Genomic DNA, 12,896 nt, shown 5'->3' on the forward strand with positions numbered 1-12,896 from the left:
AAATACTCCTCAGATGCTGTTCCTGGGATGATAAATTGGGATTGCACTTAAAGCAGATGTGAGGGAGAGTGACTGATCTGCAGTTTAGTATTTACCTGCTTGGGTCATGTTGGTGCTCAAGCAATTACACTCAGATTTAATTGCTGATTGTAATTATGGTGCAGCTCTCACTGCTGATGCACAGGGAAAAGAGGGAGCTGAATACCAGAGTGCTTGTGCTCCAAAAATAAGGATTTTCTGACAGCTTGTGATTTCCCTAGAGCCTGTGGCAGAGGCAGCCCAGGGTATGCAGGGCCACCTCCCCCTGGGATGGAGCCTGGAGCAGCCTGGGGTGCCCAGGGGGTGGTTTTGGTGGGGCAGTGGTGCTGCAGCTGCCAGGCAAGGCCAGGGCACCCCCTCCTCCCCCTGGAAGGGGGTTTGTGGTTGGGGGAATCCCTGCAGTGCTGGTGTGGAGCTGGAGGCCTGAGGATGAAAAGAAACCCAAAGGATGAAATGCAGCCCTGGAGAGCTCTGCAGTGCTGCTGCTCTTACTGGGATATTGGGAGAAGGGGACAAGAGACAGGTGCTGGAAGGATCTTCTTAATTCCCCTTCCTGGGAGTCCTTCTGCCTTTCCCTCATCAAGAGATTCTTCCATCCTCTTCCCCAGGTGTTCTGGGGTAGAGCCTCATCCTTGATTCCTGCCTGTCTCAGGAAGCCTCTGCTGCAGCCTTGCTCCTCTCTACCAGAAATCAATTAAACTGGGCACTCTTGGAGCCCAGCTGCATCTTGCAGTGATCCATGAGAATCCTCACATTCCCCCTTCTCCTGGTGCCTTCAGTATCTTCAGGCTCCAGAGGGAGACAGGTTTGGAATCATAACCAGAAAAAGAAACTTGCAGAGCCCTTGTTCAGGTCACCTCTCACACATCCTAGTTTCCAGTGCAGGAATATTTTTAGGTGCTTTGCCCTTGCTTTAACTTTGTCTCTTAATGGGAAACTTGAAGGTAACTGGGCCATGGTTTGGAGATGTTACACATTTAAATTTCCCTCTCCTTTTCAGCAGTGACACTAAAGGGCTTGGAAGGGCTGAATGCCTCCTGTATATGAGAAAGTGAATTTCCCTGGCTGTGTTTCCCCAAGCCCTTCAGAAAGCTGCTGCACACCAAGTTCTGTGCCTGTTGGGAGCTGGCAGCTCTGGATCCCCATGGTCACCCTGCCACAAACCCCCTTTCTCCTGTGTTTTGGTTTAAAACTGTCAAAGTGATGCTGCTTAGAATTCCTCTTGTGGCAAGTGTGCCTAAATGTCTATTTATTTTGCCTTTTTTTTTTGGCAGCAGTTATTTTAAATTATCCCTGCTTCCTTTTGCTCTTCATGAGGTGTTTCCAGCCCACCTTCAGGATTTTTGCTGCTTCACTTGCAGGAATTCAAACTATTCCATTCTGGTGATGGAATAGTGAGGAGCAGGTCTGAGCAGAGAGGGGACTGTGCTGCCTGAGGCTGAAATCCAAATCCTTCCCAACAAAACCTGCCTCACCCTGGCCTTTTGCTGGCATTGGAGCAGAACAGTGCAAGGAGCAATCCTGGCTTGGAAAAACCTGCTGGAGCTGGGACTGCAGGGGTATGGGGACAGCAGGAGAGTGTTTGGGAGAGAAAATGCTGGGTTTGTGTCTGAGCCCTGGAACAGCAGCAGAGCTCAGAGCTCCCTGGGTGCTCCAGGAATAGCCTGTCCCAGCAGAGCCAGGGAGCAGCAGAGGTATTCTGGGCACTGCTGCTGCTGGGACCACCCCTGGGATCTGGCCTCTCCTTCCAGCATTGTCACTGTGTCACCCTGGACTGGCAGTGGAGCTGTCCCAGAAAGTGTTCCCTCTCCTCTCCCTTGCCTTTCCACAAACTGGGCCAGCTGGGAGTGCTGGCCCTGTCCCCTTTTCAGCTCTGCTCAGGGTGGCACTGGAGCTGCCACTGCTCCTTTTCCCCATGGAAACGTTCCCAGTGTGCAGTCCCAAATATTTATTTGAAATAAATGTCATTTTCCTCTCTGAGGCTGGGGACAGGGGGTTGGAAGGATGTGGCAGGTGCTGTGCAGTGCCTGGGATCCTGGAGTAGCACAGCACAGCCAGCCCCAGAGCTGATTTGTTTCCTGCCTGAAGACCTGAAGCTCAGAAACTGCATTTGCTCCAGGTGTTTGCCCCTTGCAGGATCACTTGGCAGCTGGGGAATGTTCTTCCCACTTCCTTCAGCTTCTGGCAGCTCCTTCTAGTACAAGACCAGGGGATTGTTTGGATCTGGTGCCTTCATTCAGGTCAGGTTTTATGGCTCTCAGAGTATTTTTATGTCTGATGTGGAAAGAAGCATTTTGGGTGTCAGTTTTCTTAAATAAACCCCTTAGGTTTGTTCTTGGCCTGTTCTTACCTGTCATGGCTGTGCTTGGCATCACCTTGGAATTAATGAGTTGGCATCTGGCTGAGCTTCATCCTTTGGTCAGGATTCCTGCACAGCCCAGGGCTGTGTTGGAAACACTGTTGGAATTTCCATGGGCACTTGGAGAATGTCTCAGACCCTGGTGTGCCTGTCCAGGTGAACACACATCAGCAGGAGCTGCAGCCCAGGGTTTCCTACAGCCAGGGATTTCCTGTGGTTCAAAATGTCACTTGGATAATGTTGTTACTGTCCCTGCATCAAAACCCCTTTGATATAGGGCAGTAGAAGCAAGTTAGCTTGCCAGGCATTTTCCCAAAGATCTGATCTGTAATTTTGGGAAGAGCAGGCTCAGCAGCTGTCTGGTGGAATGAGAGAGAGAGCTTTTGTTCCCTTTGAGCAGAGCTGTGAAATTCCCTTCATTATCTCAGCTCACAGCTGGAATTGCTCTCTCTGTGTATCCATGATGGAGCAGGGAAGTCTCCTGTAGGAAATTCCCATTTCCTGGAGCAGCTGGGCTGGCCTTGGATGGATTAACAGCTCAGAGCTGCCATCACACAGGCAGCCACGTGTGCTGTAATTAGCAGCTGCAGCTTTAAAGGTGGGCCCTGCAGCCTGGGGCCATCTGCTGGGCCAGGGGTCAGCCCAGGCTCTGCCCTGAGACAGCCTGAGCTGGGCAGGGTTTAGGGGAGGGGTTAGGGATGGACAGACAGCACAGGGGTTAGGGACAGACAGCACAGGGGTTAGGGACAGACAGACAGCATAGGGGTTAGGGACACACAGACAGAGCACAGGGGTTAGGGACACACAGACAGAGCACAGGGGTTAGGGATACACAGACAGCACAGGGGTTAGGGACAGACAGACAGAGCACAGGGGTTAGGGACAGACAGACAGCACAGGGGTTAGGGACACAGACAGAGCACAGGGGTTAGGGACACACACACAGAGCACAGGGGTTAGGGATACACAGACAGCACAGGGGTTAGGGACAGACAGACAGAGCACAGGGGTTAGGGACAGACAGACAGCACAGGGGTTAGGGACACAGACAGAGCACAGGGGTTAGGGACAGACAGACAGAGCACAGGGGTTAGGGACAGACAGACAGCACAGGGGTTAGGGACACAGACAGAGCACAGGGGTTAGGGACAGACAGACAGCACAGGGGTTAGGGACGGACAGCACAGGGGTTAGGGACACACAGCACAGGGTTTAGGGACAGACAGACACAAGGGTTAGGGACACACAGACACAGGGGTTAGGGACACACAGACACAGGGGTTAGGGCTGCTCCCAGGGACACACAGACACGGTTCTTGCCCTCAGTGTGGGAAGGCACACGCTGTCCATGGAGTTGGGGGGGTTTGTTTCCAGATGAGTAACAGAAGCCTGTTTGTACTCACCTGCTGCTCTGTTGTCTCGTAGCCACTCCTGACATCACTGGGCACAAGAGGAGTGAGAACAAAAACGAGGGGCAGGAGGCCCTGATGTACTGCAAGTCCGTGGGCTTCCCCCACCCCGAGTGGGTGTGGCGCAAGAAGGTCAATGGGGTGTTTGAGGTAAGCAAGGGGGTCACAATGTCCCCACCTCCCCAGAGAGGCATGGGTTATTGAAGGTACTTTGTAATTTCTCACAGTAGAATCCCTCCAACCTGTGAGGGAAGAATTGATATTTATATTTATCAAAAAATTGATATTATTGGTGTGTGAAAAAACGTTGCTCACTGCATTTCTGGGCCAAGTTAAGAACTTACTCTGAAAGCCATTTTCTGGAATTTGCTGCAGACTGCAAGTTATGAAACATGATTTAAAACCACATTGGGTTATAAATTCTTCCAAGTTTTACTGGTTGAGCTCACAAGACTTAAAGTGAGGAGGTGGCAGTTATCCCCATTAGAGCTTGGGTGATCTGTTTGTTCCATGCAGCCAGTGATGTAATGAGCAGGAAAATGTGACCAGCAGTGGGAATAGCAGAGAGGAGCTGGGACTTTCTAACCCCTCCAGCCCAGCTGTTCCCTGTTGCTGCATGAGCTGCTGAGGAGGCAGAATTGGGTGGATGGAGCCAAAATATGAAGCAAATCATGGGATGGGAAGGGATGGGATGGGATAGATGTTCCCTGATTGTCGCTATACTCAGCAGTGAATAATAATGACAAACGACTTCATAGGCAAAATAAGCATTTGATTGAAAAACTGAACCATATTTATAGAGTGGTTTACAAACCTCAAACAGAACAGTAGTTATTGGACAATAGGAGAAAACACCTCCTGTCACATGCATCAGTCTCTCAGTCAACACCAGGTGCTAATCTCTGTTTATTAATTCTTTTGTATTTATAAGAAAGCTATCACCCTGGAAAAGGCTCCCAGCCTGAGAAGGAGAAAAAAGAGAAAAAGCTGAGAAAAGGCCTGGTTAAAATCTGCCTAGGCCTTCAGCAGTGTCCACACCTGAAGGTTTTAAGGAGTGGCTGAGGAGTGCCAGCAGTGATCAGGCTAATGAGTGCAGGGTGGTGTTTTGGGCTTCATAAAGGCTCCAGAACTTAAAGCTGTCCCTTTGCCAGGACATCAACAACTCCTCGGGCAGGTTCTTCATTTCCAACAAAGAGAACTACACCGAGCTGAGCATCACAAACCTGCAGATCAACGAGGACCCCGGCGAGTACCAGTGCAACGCCACCAACCAGGTGGGCTCGGTGTCGGTGACCACCATCCTGCGCGTGCGCAGCCACCTGGCCCCGCTGTGGCCCTTCCTGGGCATCCTGGCCGAGATCGTCATCCTGGTGGTCATCATCGTCATCTACGAGAAGCGGAAGCGGCCGGACGAGGTTCCCGACGGTAAGTGCGCCCAGCGCCGCCTGTGAGGGAGCGCGGCCGGCGCGGGACTGCAGCGAGGAGCAGCTGCCCTCTCTGCCTTCCTCCTTTGCCCTCTCCAGACATTGAGCCCGCAGGGTGCTGCGTTTCAGGGGTCTCAGACTGTGGGGTGGGAGGGGTTGTGGATATCTTCCAAGCGTTGTTGCGTGAGAGATGGAGCGCTGCCATCTGTTTGCTGTCCCAAGGAGTGTGGGCAGCACCCTCAGCAGTGCTGGCATTCCCTGCTCCCCGTGGCCTCAGGGCTCTCCAACTAAGGAATTGGGGCTGCAAAGGTGCTTCAGAACTAAAATCTGCTCAGGGTTCAGAGATGGGGGAGGGCTCTTACTCTGCTGTGTAGCTGAATCTGTAGTTAAGGAATGCTCTGGAACCTGTATCTAATTGTAGCCACTGATTAGATTTTATAAAAATAGGGCTTATTATCAGGTTTGGTGGTAGCAATAATTAATTAGTTAATCTGTTTAGTACATACAGCTAGTAGGAACTTTTATCTATGAGTTTCTCCTGCACACCTTTCCCTGTGCACAGCTGGGGAAAGGGGCAGTGTGAGGCTGAGTATTTGCAGGATCCATGCTGAGAAACAACCTTTAATTTGCTGCTAGCAGCTTACTCCAGTGTGTAGAGAGAAAACCTCTGCAAGGACTCCTTGGGAGAAGCAGCAGGAATGTCATGGTGCTGTAGGAACATGATGCATCCAACCGTGGAGCAGGTGGAGAGCAGATGCTGGAGTGATCCTCAGCACCATCCTGGGCCGGCCAGGCTTTCCCCAGTGAGAGCTGCTTCCCAGGGTGTGGCTGTGGGGCTGCAGGGGGGCCTGAAAATAGAGATGTGAGACAGTGATCTGTGTGTGGGGTGGGCAAATCCACAGTGAGGAGTTCATGGAACTCAACAAATGGAATGACAGGGGAAGGGCCGAGGCTTGGATCAGAACTGGCTGGAGTAGTGCACTGCTAGAGGAAAGCAGCTTTGGTTGTAAGCACTGAGTAGCACTTACTAACTGCTTCCAGAGCATGTGTGGGGGCTGCTGTCGGGATGGAGCCCCCAGTTGGACTGTAGTGCATGTTCTGTGCATCACTAACAGCTTCCAGTGGCTCCGGCGCTTGTCCTGCCCTCAGCGTGGCCTCAGGACCTCCACCAGCCCAGAAAACTCAGAACAGACTGTTTTCATTTTCCCTTGCATGTACCCACCTCCATGTCAGTGATTACACAGAATTCTCATTGGATGAAGTTTCAAAAGGACCAAACCAAGGTCCTGGGAATTTGATACTCAAATATTCCCTGCAAGCAGCCCCAAATGGATGGAATCCAGCAGGAATTGGCTTTGGCATGACCAGATCACAGCACAGCCCCCGTGGTGGTGCAGGGGAGCTCACATTGGAGGTGAAAAGTTCACTGCCTCTTTCCAAGGCTGGAGTTTTCCTGGCTGGTCTGGCCTGACCTGAGGGCTCCAGGCTCATCATCCCCCTGGAGCTGTCCAGGATGATGAGGTTTCTCCAGTGCTCACTGGGGCTGCTGTTTTGAAGGCAGAGCCCTGGAGAGCAACATGACGCACCTCCATGGGGGTAAGATGTTTTCCCTGTCCCCTTTCCTGGAGGAAAAATCCATGCTGAGTATGACAGTCTGTACCTGTGGATGAGGTGTGCCTGGCTGACAGACACAGTCACACATTCCTTGGATAGTTGTGCATTGTCCTTACTGGCATCGAAGCTTTCTGTGCTGCCTGGTGGGGAACGCCCCAGGGGCAGGGCACGTACAAATGCACACGTGGGAAATCAGCAGCAGCCTCCTGATTGCCATGTGTGGATGTTTCACTTGGGTTCTCCTGAATTTTATTATTTTCAAGACATGGTTATGAAATGCCAAAGTTAATGCTGGAATGCAGTGGCGTGCTCAGCGTTTGGAATTTCAGCTCCCTCTTCCAAAATGACACCTCCGCCTCCGCTGCTGCAGTGAGCGGGGAAGGAGCAGGGAGCTGTGGCTGAGCCAGCAGCCTGGGGCCAAACACCACAGCACTCTGTGTTATCCACAGCATCTGGCACCAGCCAGGAGCTCTCCACTGGCTTTTCTAATCCTGGTGCCAGTGGGATGTGCTCAGCTTTAGGGATTGTGCTCATGGCAGAGCTCCACAGGAGATGGTGCTGCAACAACCACTGAGCTGTTGCTGCTCTTCCTGCTGGGATGGGAACGTTCTCCTTGGACCTCTCCAAATTTAGACACTGAGATTGCTTCATCATCACCACCATCACCCCATCTTCCCAGGGTGGGATAACTCTGGGATGCCCTTCTGGAGTGCCCACAGCAGGCTGGGGATGCATGGCCCCTGTGGATCTGTGCCCAGGGATTGTTACCCCTTGGTACTGTTCTCCTGTGGGGGATGACTCTGGCTGCAGATCCCTGCAAATATCCCAAGGGTTGGGCTGCAAGACCTGTGGTGTCCTCCCTCTGCAGGTGCCACTGTCCCTCAGGAATCCTGATGTCCTGTCTTGCTGAGAGGAGTGCACAGATAGCTGGAAATGTGGCTTACTCAGACCACTTCTAAGGATTGTTTTTAAAATTTGGAGAAAACGGTGCTGCTAAACGTGGCCACTTCCTGTGTCCAGGAAAATCAAAGGCTTTTGGAGCAGAAGGAGCTGTTAATGAGCTGCCAGAGCACTCCTTGGCTCCTGACTGGGGCAGTGCAGGATGAACTGCTGGTTTTGGGTCCTGCTGGGAGCTGCAGGTGCCCACGATGAGCTCTCACCTTGTGATGTGCCCAGGTGATCCTTTGTGGCTGGCTCAGTTAAACCTACACAAATGACATTTTGGGGTCTGCTGGGTCCTCAGGTGAGACCAGTCTGGTGCTGAGCACAAGTGCCCAGTTAGTCCTGGGGGATGTGGCTGGTGGGACAGAAGTGTTCTCTGGGTGAGAGGATCCTCAGGCATCTGGAACATTTTCCCTAGCACTTGGGAACTCTGCCTGGCCACCCAAAGAAACAATAGAATGAATTCCCTTTCCCTCTGATCTCCATGTTCTGCAGGCTTCAAATGCCTTGGCTCAGTGTGCCCATGGCTCCATCTCTGGGAAGCTGGGGAGGGTGATGGACTCCTGGGTACACTTGGAGCAGTTCTGTGTTCCCAGAACACTTCCCAGTGTAAAGATGTTCCCTCTGCTGGAAGCTCTGCCATGCCTGAAGAGCAGGGACACTCCTTTAACTTTGGCATTTCCTGACTGCAGGGCTCGGTTTTGCATGGACCTCGCTTTGTGTATCCGGTGAGCTGCTGCTTGTGCCTCGGGCCAGGGCTGCTCAGGAGTTCCTTTGCTGATGTTTCCTCCTTCTCAGAACTCTGATTTGGGAGTTGATTCTTCTTCCTGCTGCTGGAGAGCAGGAAAAGGAACGTTGCACCTGTGAAATCTCTGTTTCCATCAAAACAGTGGCATCAGGGGGTGCCTGGCACAGGGTTTGCTGCAGAGTCTGTGGCTGAGGGCTGGAAGGAGGAAGGGAGGGCAGGTGGCACCTGAATTCCTGCATCCTTTCAGAACGTGGGTTCTGACTTGCCTTAGGCCTGCTAAGGCAGCATCCAGCTGCATCCAGGGGCTCCCTGGCCACGTGCAGCTTCTGTGGCTTTGGGGGCGAGAGCTGCATGAGCGTGGCATGCCCTGGCATGTGGCTGCATGCCCAGGGGGAGGCGGTGCCAGCAAGGAATGCCAGGGTGTCCCTGGACAGGGAGAGAAGGGAATGGCTGCGGTTCCTCTGGGTTCAGCTGTTGCTGCTGGGTTTCCATAGCCAGCACCACCGAGTGTTGCACAGCAAAGGTTCCTAGAGGGAGTGGCCTTTCTGCCCTTGTTGGATCAATTAGTCTGGAATCAGCACAGCCCCTGGGTTAAAAGGTGTTTTCTGGGGTAAGTAGAAAGTAAAATCCCCTTGGCTCCATTCCCATAGGAATGGGAGTGGTTTTTCCTTGTAAATCCATAGGCATGATCTCGAGTCTGAAGCCGTGAGGTGACTGGGTTATAACATGTCCCTTTTCCTTCTTCCCCTCTCCTTCCTCAGCCTAATCCAAAGACTTCCCATAAATGTGTTTCTTCTCCTGGCTCTGCAGAAGCTCCATCCAAATCCCCACATTCTTTCTAACCCTCTTTTGCTCTTTTCTTGACTTTCCCTGTTCCTGCTATTACTGTAAGTAATTGAAAGAAACAAATTGTCTAACTGAACCATTTACCTTTTGTAAGCAGTGATTTTGGTGGGTGTTTTTTTTCCCTTTTATGCACATCTTTCTCTCCCACACTTTAAATTTGTCAGGGTGAGCAGGTTGTGAGGCAGGTACATAGTGAGGCCATAGCCATCAGCTGTTCCCAGCAGTGCTATTGTATCCCAGTGGGAATGGACCATAACACAGGACCCTGAGCTGTCCCAGGCTCTGGCTGCTCCTTCAGAGCATTGAGCTGCCCCTGGATCCCTGGCAGTGTCCAAGGCCAGGTTGAACACTGGAGCACCCTGGCACAGTGGAAGGTGGCCCTGCCCATGGCAGGGGGTGGCACTGGAGGGGCTTTCCAACCCAAACCAGTCTGGGATCGATTCTTTGCAGGTTTTAAAGCATGAGCTGAGATGTAGAATCCCTTCAGAAGCAAAAATTGGAATCTTAGCACTGGAAGAACCCGTTAGTGTTTCATTTTTAACTTCCATCAGTCACAAGATGCTACCCAGGATTAATTTGATACTAAAATAAACCCTGTAGTTTTCCAAAGGCAGTGAAAAAAAGTGAGTGACATATAAAATGCCTTAATTTACAAGGCTGAAAGTGGGGGGGGTGAACAACAGCACAAAACAATTAACATACAAGTGGAGGAGCTAAGGGAGATCTACTTGTCATCATCTTCCAGTTTTAATTCCCACATGTTTTTGCCTGCAGGGATTGATCACATGTGTTAAAGACAAGCAACAGTTGTGCCATTTTGGTTCAGAAATGTGTGCTTTTGGGACCCCATGAAGCAGGTCATTCCATCCCTGCAGGAAAGGCCTGGCTGTGGGGTTGTGCCTGTGTTCTGTGCCCAGGAGGGTTTTGGAGGCTGCAGATGCCCCATGCCAGCAGAGATGCTGCAGGAGGAGGGGCTCAGCAGCTGGGGGATGTCCCCGTGCCCTAGGTGGTACTGACTGTTCTAGAGCAGGGCTGTGGCATTAAAGCTTGGGGTTATATTGATCTTGTCGGTTACTATGACTTCTTTTTTTTTTTTTTTTCCCCCCTTCAATTGCATCATACCCTTAAAAAATGGTGGTAAGTGAGAGCTCTGCATGCTTTGGAGTTTGTTTAACCTCCGCTTCAGTCTATACAACGCACAAGTCATAACGTTAACACTCTTGAAAACTTCCTCATTCACGTTCACAACTAATTTGGATTTCAGTTTGCTGTTTTGAACCTTTTCTTTAGTCTGATTTTGTACTGGTTTTTCTGTTGTTCTGTTGCCCCTGGTTTCGCTGAGGGTTTGGTCTGTGTCTCTACTGTACTGGGGATGCTTTTCCAGCACTTAACGGCTGACTGGGAATTTCTCTCGGTCTTTTTATCTCTGGTTTAGGTTAGAGATGGGACAGGGAGGAGTGGTGGGGATCCACCCTCTAGTTTAAGTGTTCCAATAGGCTTTTTTGTGGGATCTTTGTGAGGAATCACCTATGGCAGCTTTTATAAACGCGAAGCTTTTTTTTTTTTTTCTTTTTTTGACAACACAAAGTTGCTGATCTGAAGTGAGCACTTTGAAGGGGGGAAGGTGGTTATTTTGTAGTGAGTGTCCACGGTGCAGTTTGATATTGCTGAAGTCCAGCCAAACAAACTCCCAAAGCTGTCGATGGTGCTTGTTGGAGCCGAGTTGGGTCTCAGAGGGAGCACTGGGGGCCAGGGCCTGCTGCTCCTCCCAGGCTCGTCCCGCCCGGAGCGCAGAGCTCGGCTGCTCTCGGATCCTCCGTTCCCAGAGATGTTTGTGGAAGGAAGCTGTAGATTCCTCTGCTATGCTTTGTGTTTGAGTACCTGATGTGTCTCTGTATATCTCAATGTATATACAACAGCACATTGATGTCTGGCTGTCCCTCCTAGTCCCAGTTCTTTGTACGGTGTCCAGTAGTTACTGTTGCTGGTACTGGAATTCTGTGGACACCGGTGTGTCGCTAGTCTGTTACTTTGGCTGTAAAGCTCTTGGTTTGTGGTTAGTTCTTTATTTTTGAAGTATTTTTTGTTCTGGTCACTGTCTGTGCTAGCGGTGGCTTTGCCTCTCCGTTGCCTCGAAGGCCCAGGTGGAGTAATGTCCCCTCTCCCTGACATTACTCCTGGCGTGTGCTCATGCGGATGCCTACACTGTAAGACTGTACTTTCCATAACTGCTTCATGTGCACTAAGCACCCTTGTGGAATCCTGCTGAGAGTTTCTCAAAGACTTCCCTGAAAAATCCCCAGGTGGGAACGGCAACTGTCAAGTGCCAAAACTAGCAGGGCTGGAATTGGTCCTCCCAAAATCCATCTGTGGGAGCATTAGGTACCAGATTCACTCTTGTACTGTTGTGTAAATGCATTTTCTGTCTTCTGTACTACAGCGTGAGAGAAAACAGTGTTTGAGAATTCAAAAAAAAAAGCCCAATTGGTCGTGAGAGTTAATACGAAACATTCCTCATTGGCAGATTTCCTCCACCCTCCCTCCCCACCCCCAGTTCTTAACTGAGTTTTGCCAAGGGCCATGGGCAGGACGATGCTGTCAGTCCTCTGCAGCTGAAGTGTGTCTGGAGGTGTCCCAGCACCCCTTCTCCTCCTGGTGACATCGGGTGCTGCTGCCCAAGGACCATGCCTGGGGCTGGAATTGAGTGTTCCCTGTCAGCCTCCTCCTAATCTGATCCCTTCTAATTAAACGTTGAGAAAAATGGAGAATGTAGAGGTTGTTTCATCAATGGGGGAAAATGAGTGTGGGGTATGTACCCTCTGGGGTATATACCAGGAGTTACCCATCAGCAGTGGAAAAATGGCTGAAAAATGAAAAATACATATTAAAAAAAAGTCAATGCACATATTAAAAAAAAGTCAATGCAAGCAAACATCCAGCAGGATTTTACAACTGAACCGTTGGTTTGTCTCTTCATCTATTTTTTATGAGATTGAACCACTGGAACTTGGGGACAAGATGAGTCTTGACCATGTTGCACCAATCTGTCCGCTACAGTTGCAGTCCTTCATGACCAGCATTCCAAGTGTTAACTAAACCCATTGAAGCAACATACCTGCCATTAAACCCGAATCCAGAGCAGTAACTCCATGATCCTTGCACACCTGACTGGAATGGCCTTTGATGCTGTAGATAGATCAGTTTGCTGCTTGCACTGTGGCCCCCTGCAAACACTGACTCTGTTTTTCTTTCCTTCCCTTATCTGTTCCTGGGTGCATCGGGATGCTTGCTGCAGATGATGAACCAGCTGGGCCAATGTAAGTGTGTTTTCAGGGAAAAAATACTCTTTGGGTTAATCGGGAGGGTTGTGGGAGGTGGTAAATCACAGGATTGATATTGCATGCGACATTACAGATGGTGTTGGGCCCTCTGGTGCGTTTCTTAGCACTGGAGGAAAGAAAAGCAACATCTTGCTGCAAAACAAACACTGTGCTAAAATACAAAGTTTAAGACTG

The 12,896-nt window shown here is 50.7% G+C and overlaps 1 protein-coding gene across 3 annotated transcripts in view; it reads left to right on the plus strand.

Moving 5' to 3' along the window:
• Positions 1 to 12,896, plus strand: part of NPTN (neuroplastin) — a 37,445-nt gene that overhangs the window by 22,989 nt on the left and 1,560 nt on the right. For all 3 annotated transcript variants that reach the window (XM_079318433.1, XM_079318434.1, XM_079318435.1), the window contains 3 exons: positions 3,824 to 3,957; positions 4,959 to 5,232; positions 12,677 to 12,698. In XM_079318433.1, coding sequence (XP_079174559.1) covers positions 3,824 to 3,957; positions 4,959 to 5,232; positions 12,677 to 12,698 — 430 coding nt within the window. The remainder of the gene's footprint in view (positions 1 to 3,823; positions 3,958 to 4,958; positions 5,233 to 12,676; positions 12,699 to 12,896) is intronic.

This window comes from Erithacus rubecula (assembly GCF_903797595.1).
Source record: "Erithacus rubecula genome assembly, chromosome: 14".
Taxonomy (NCBI): domain Eukaryota; kingdom Metazoa; phylum Chordata; class Aves; order Passeriformes; family Muscicapidae; genus Erithacus; species Erithacus rubecula.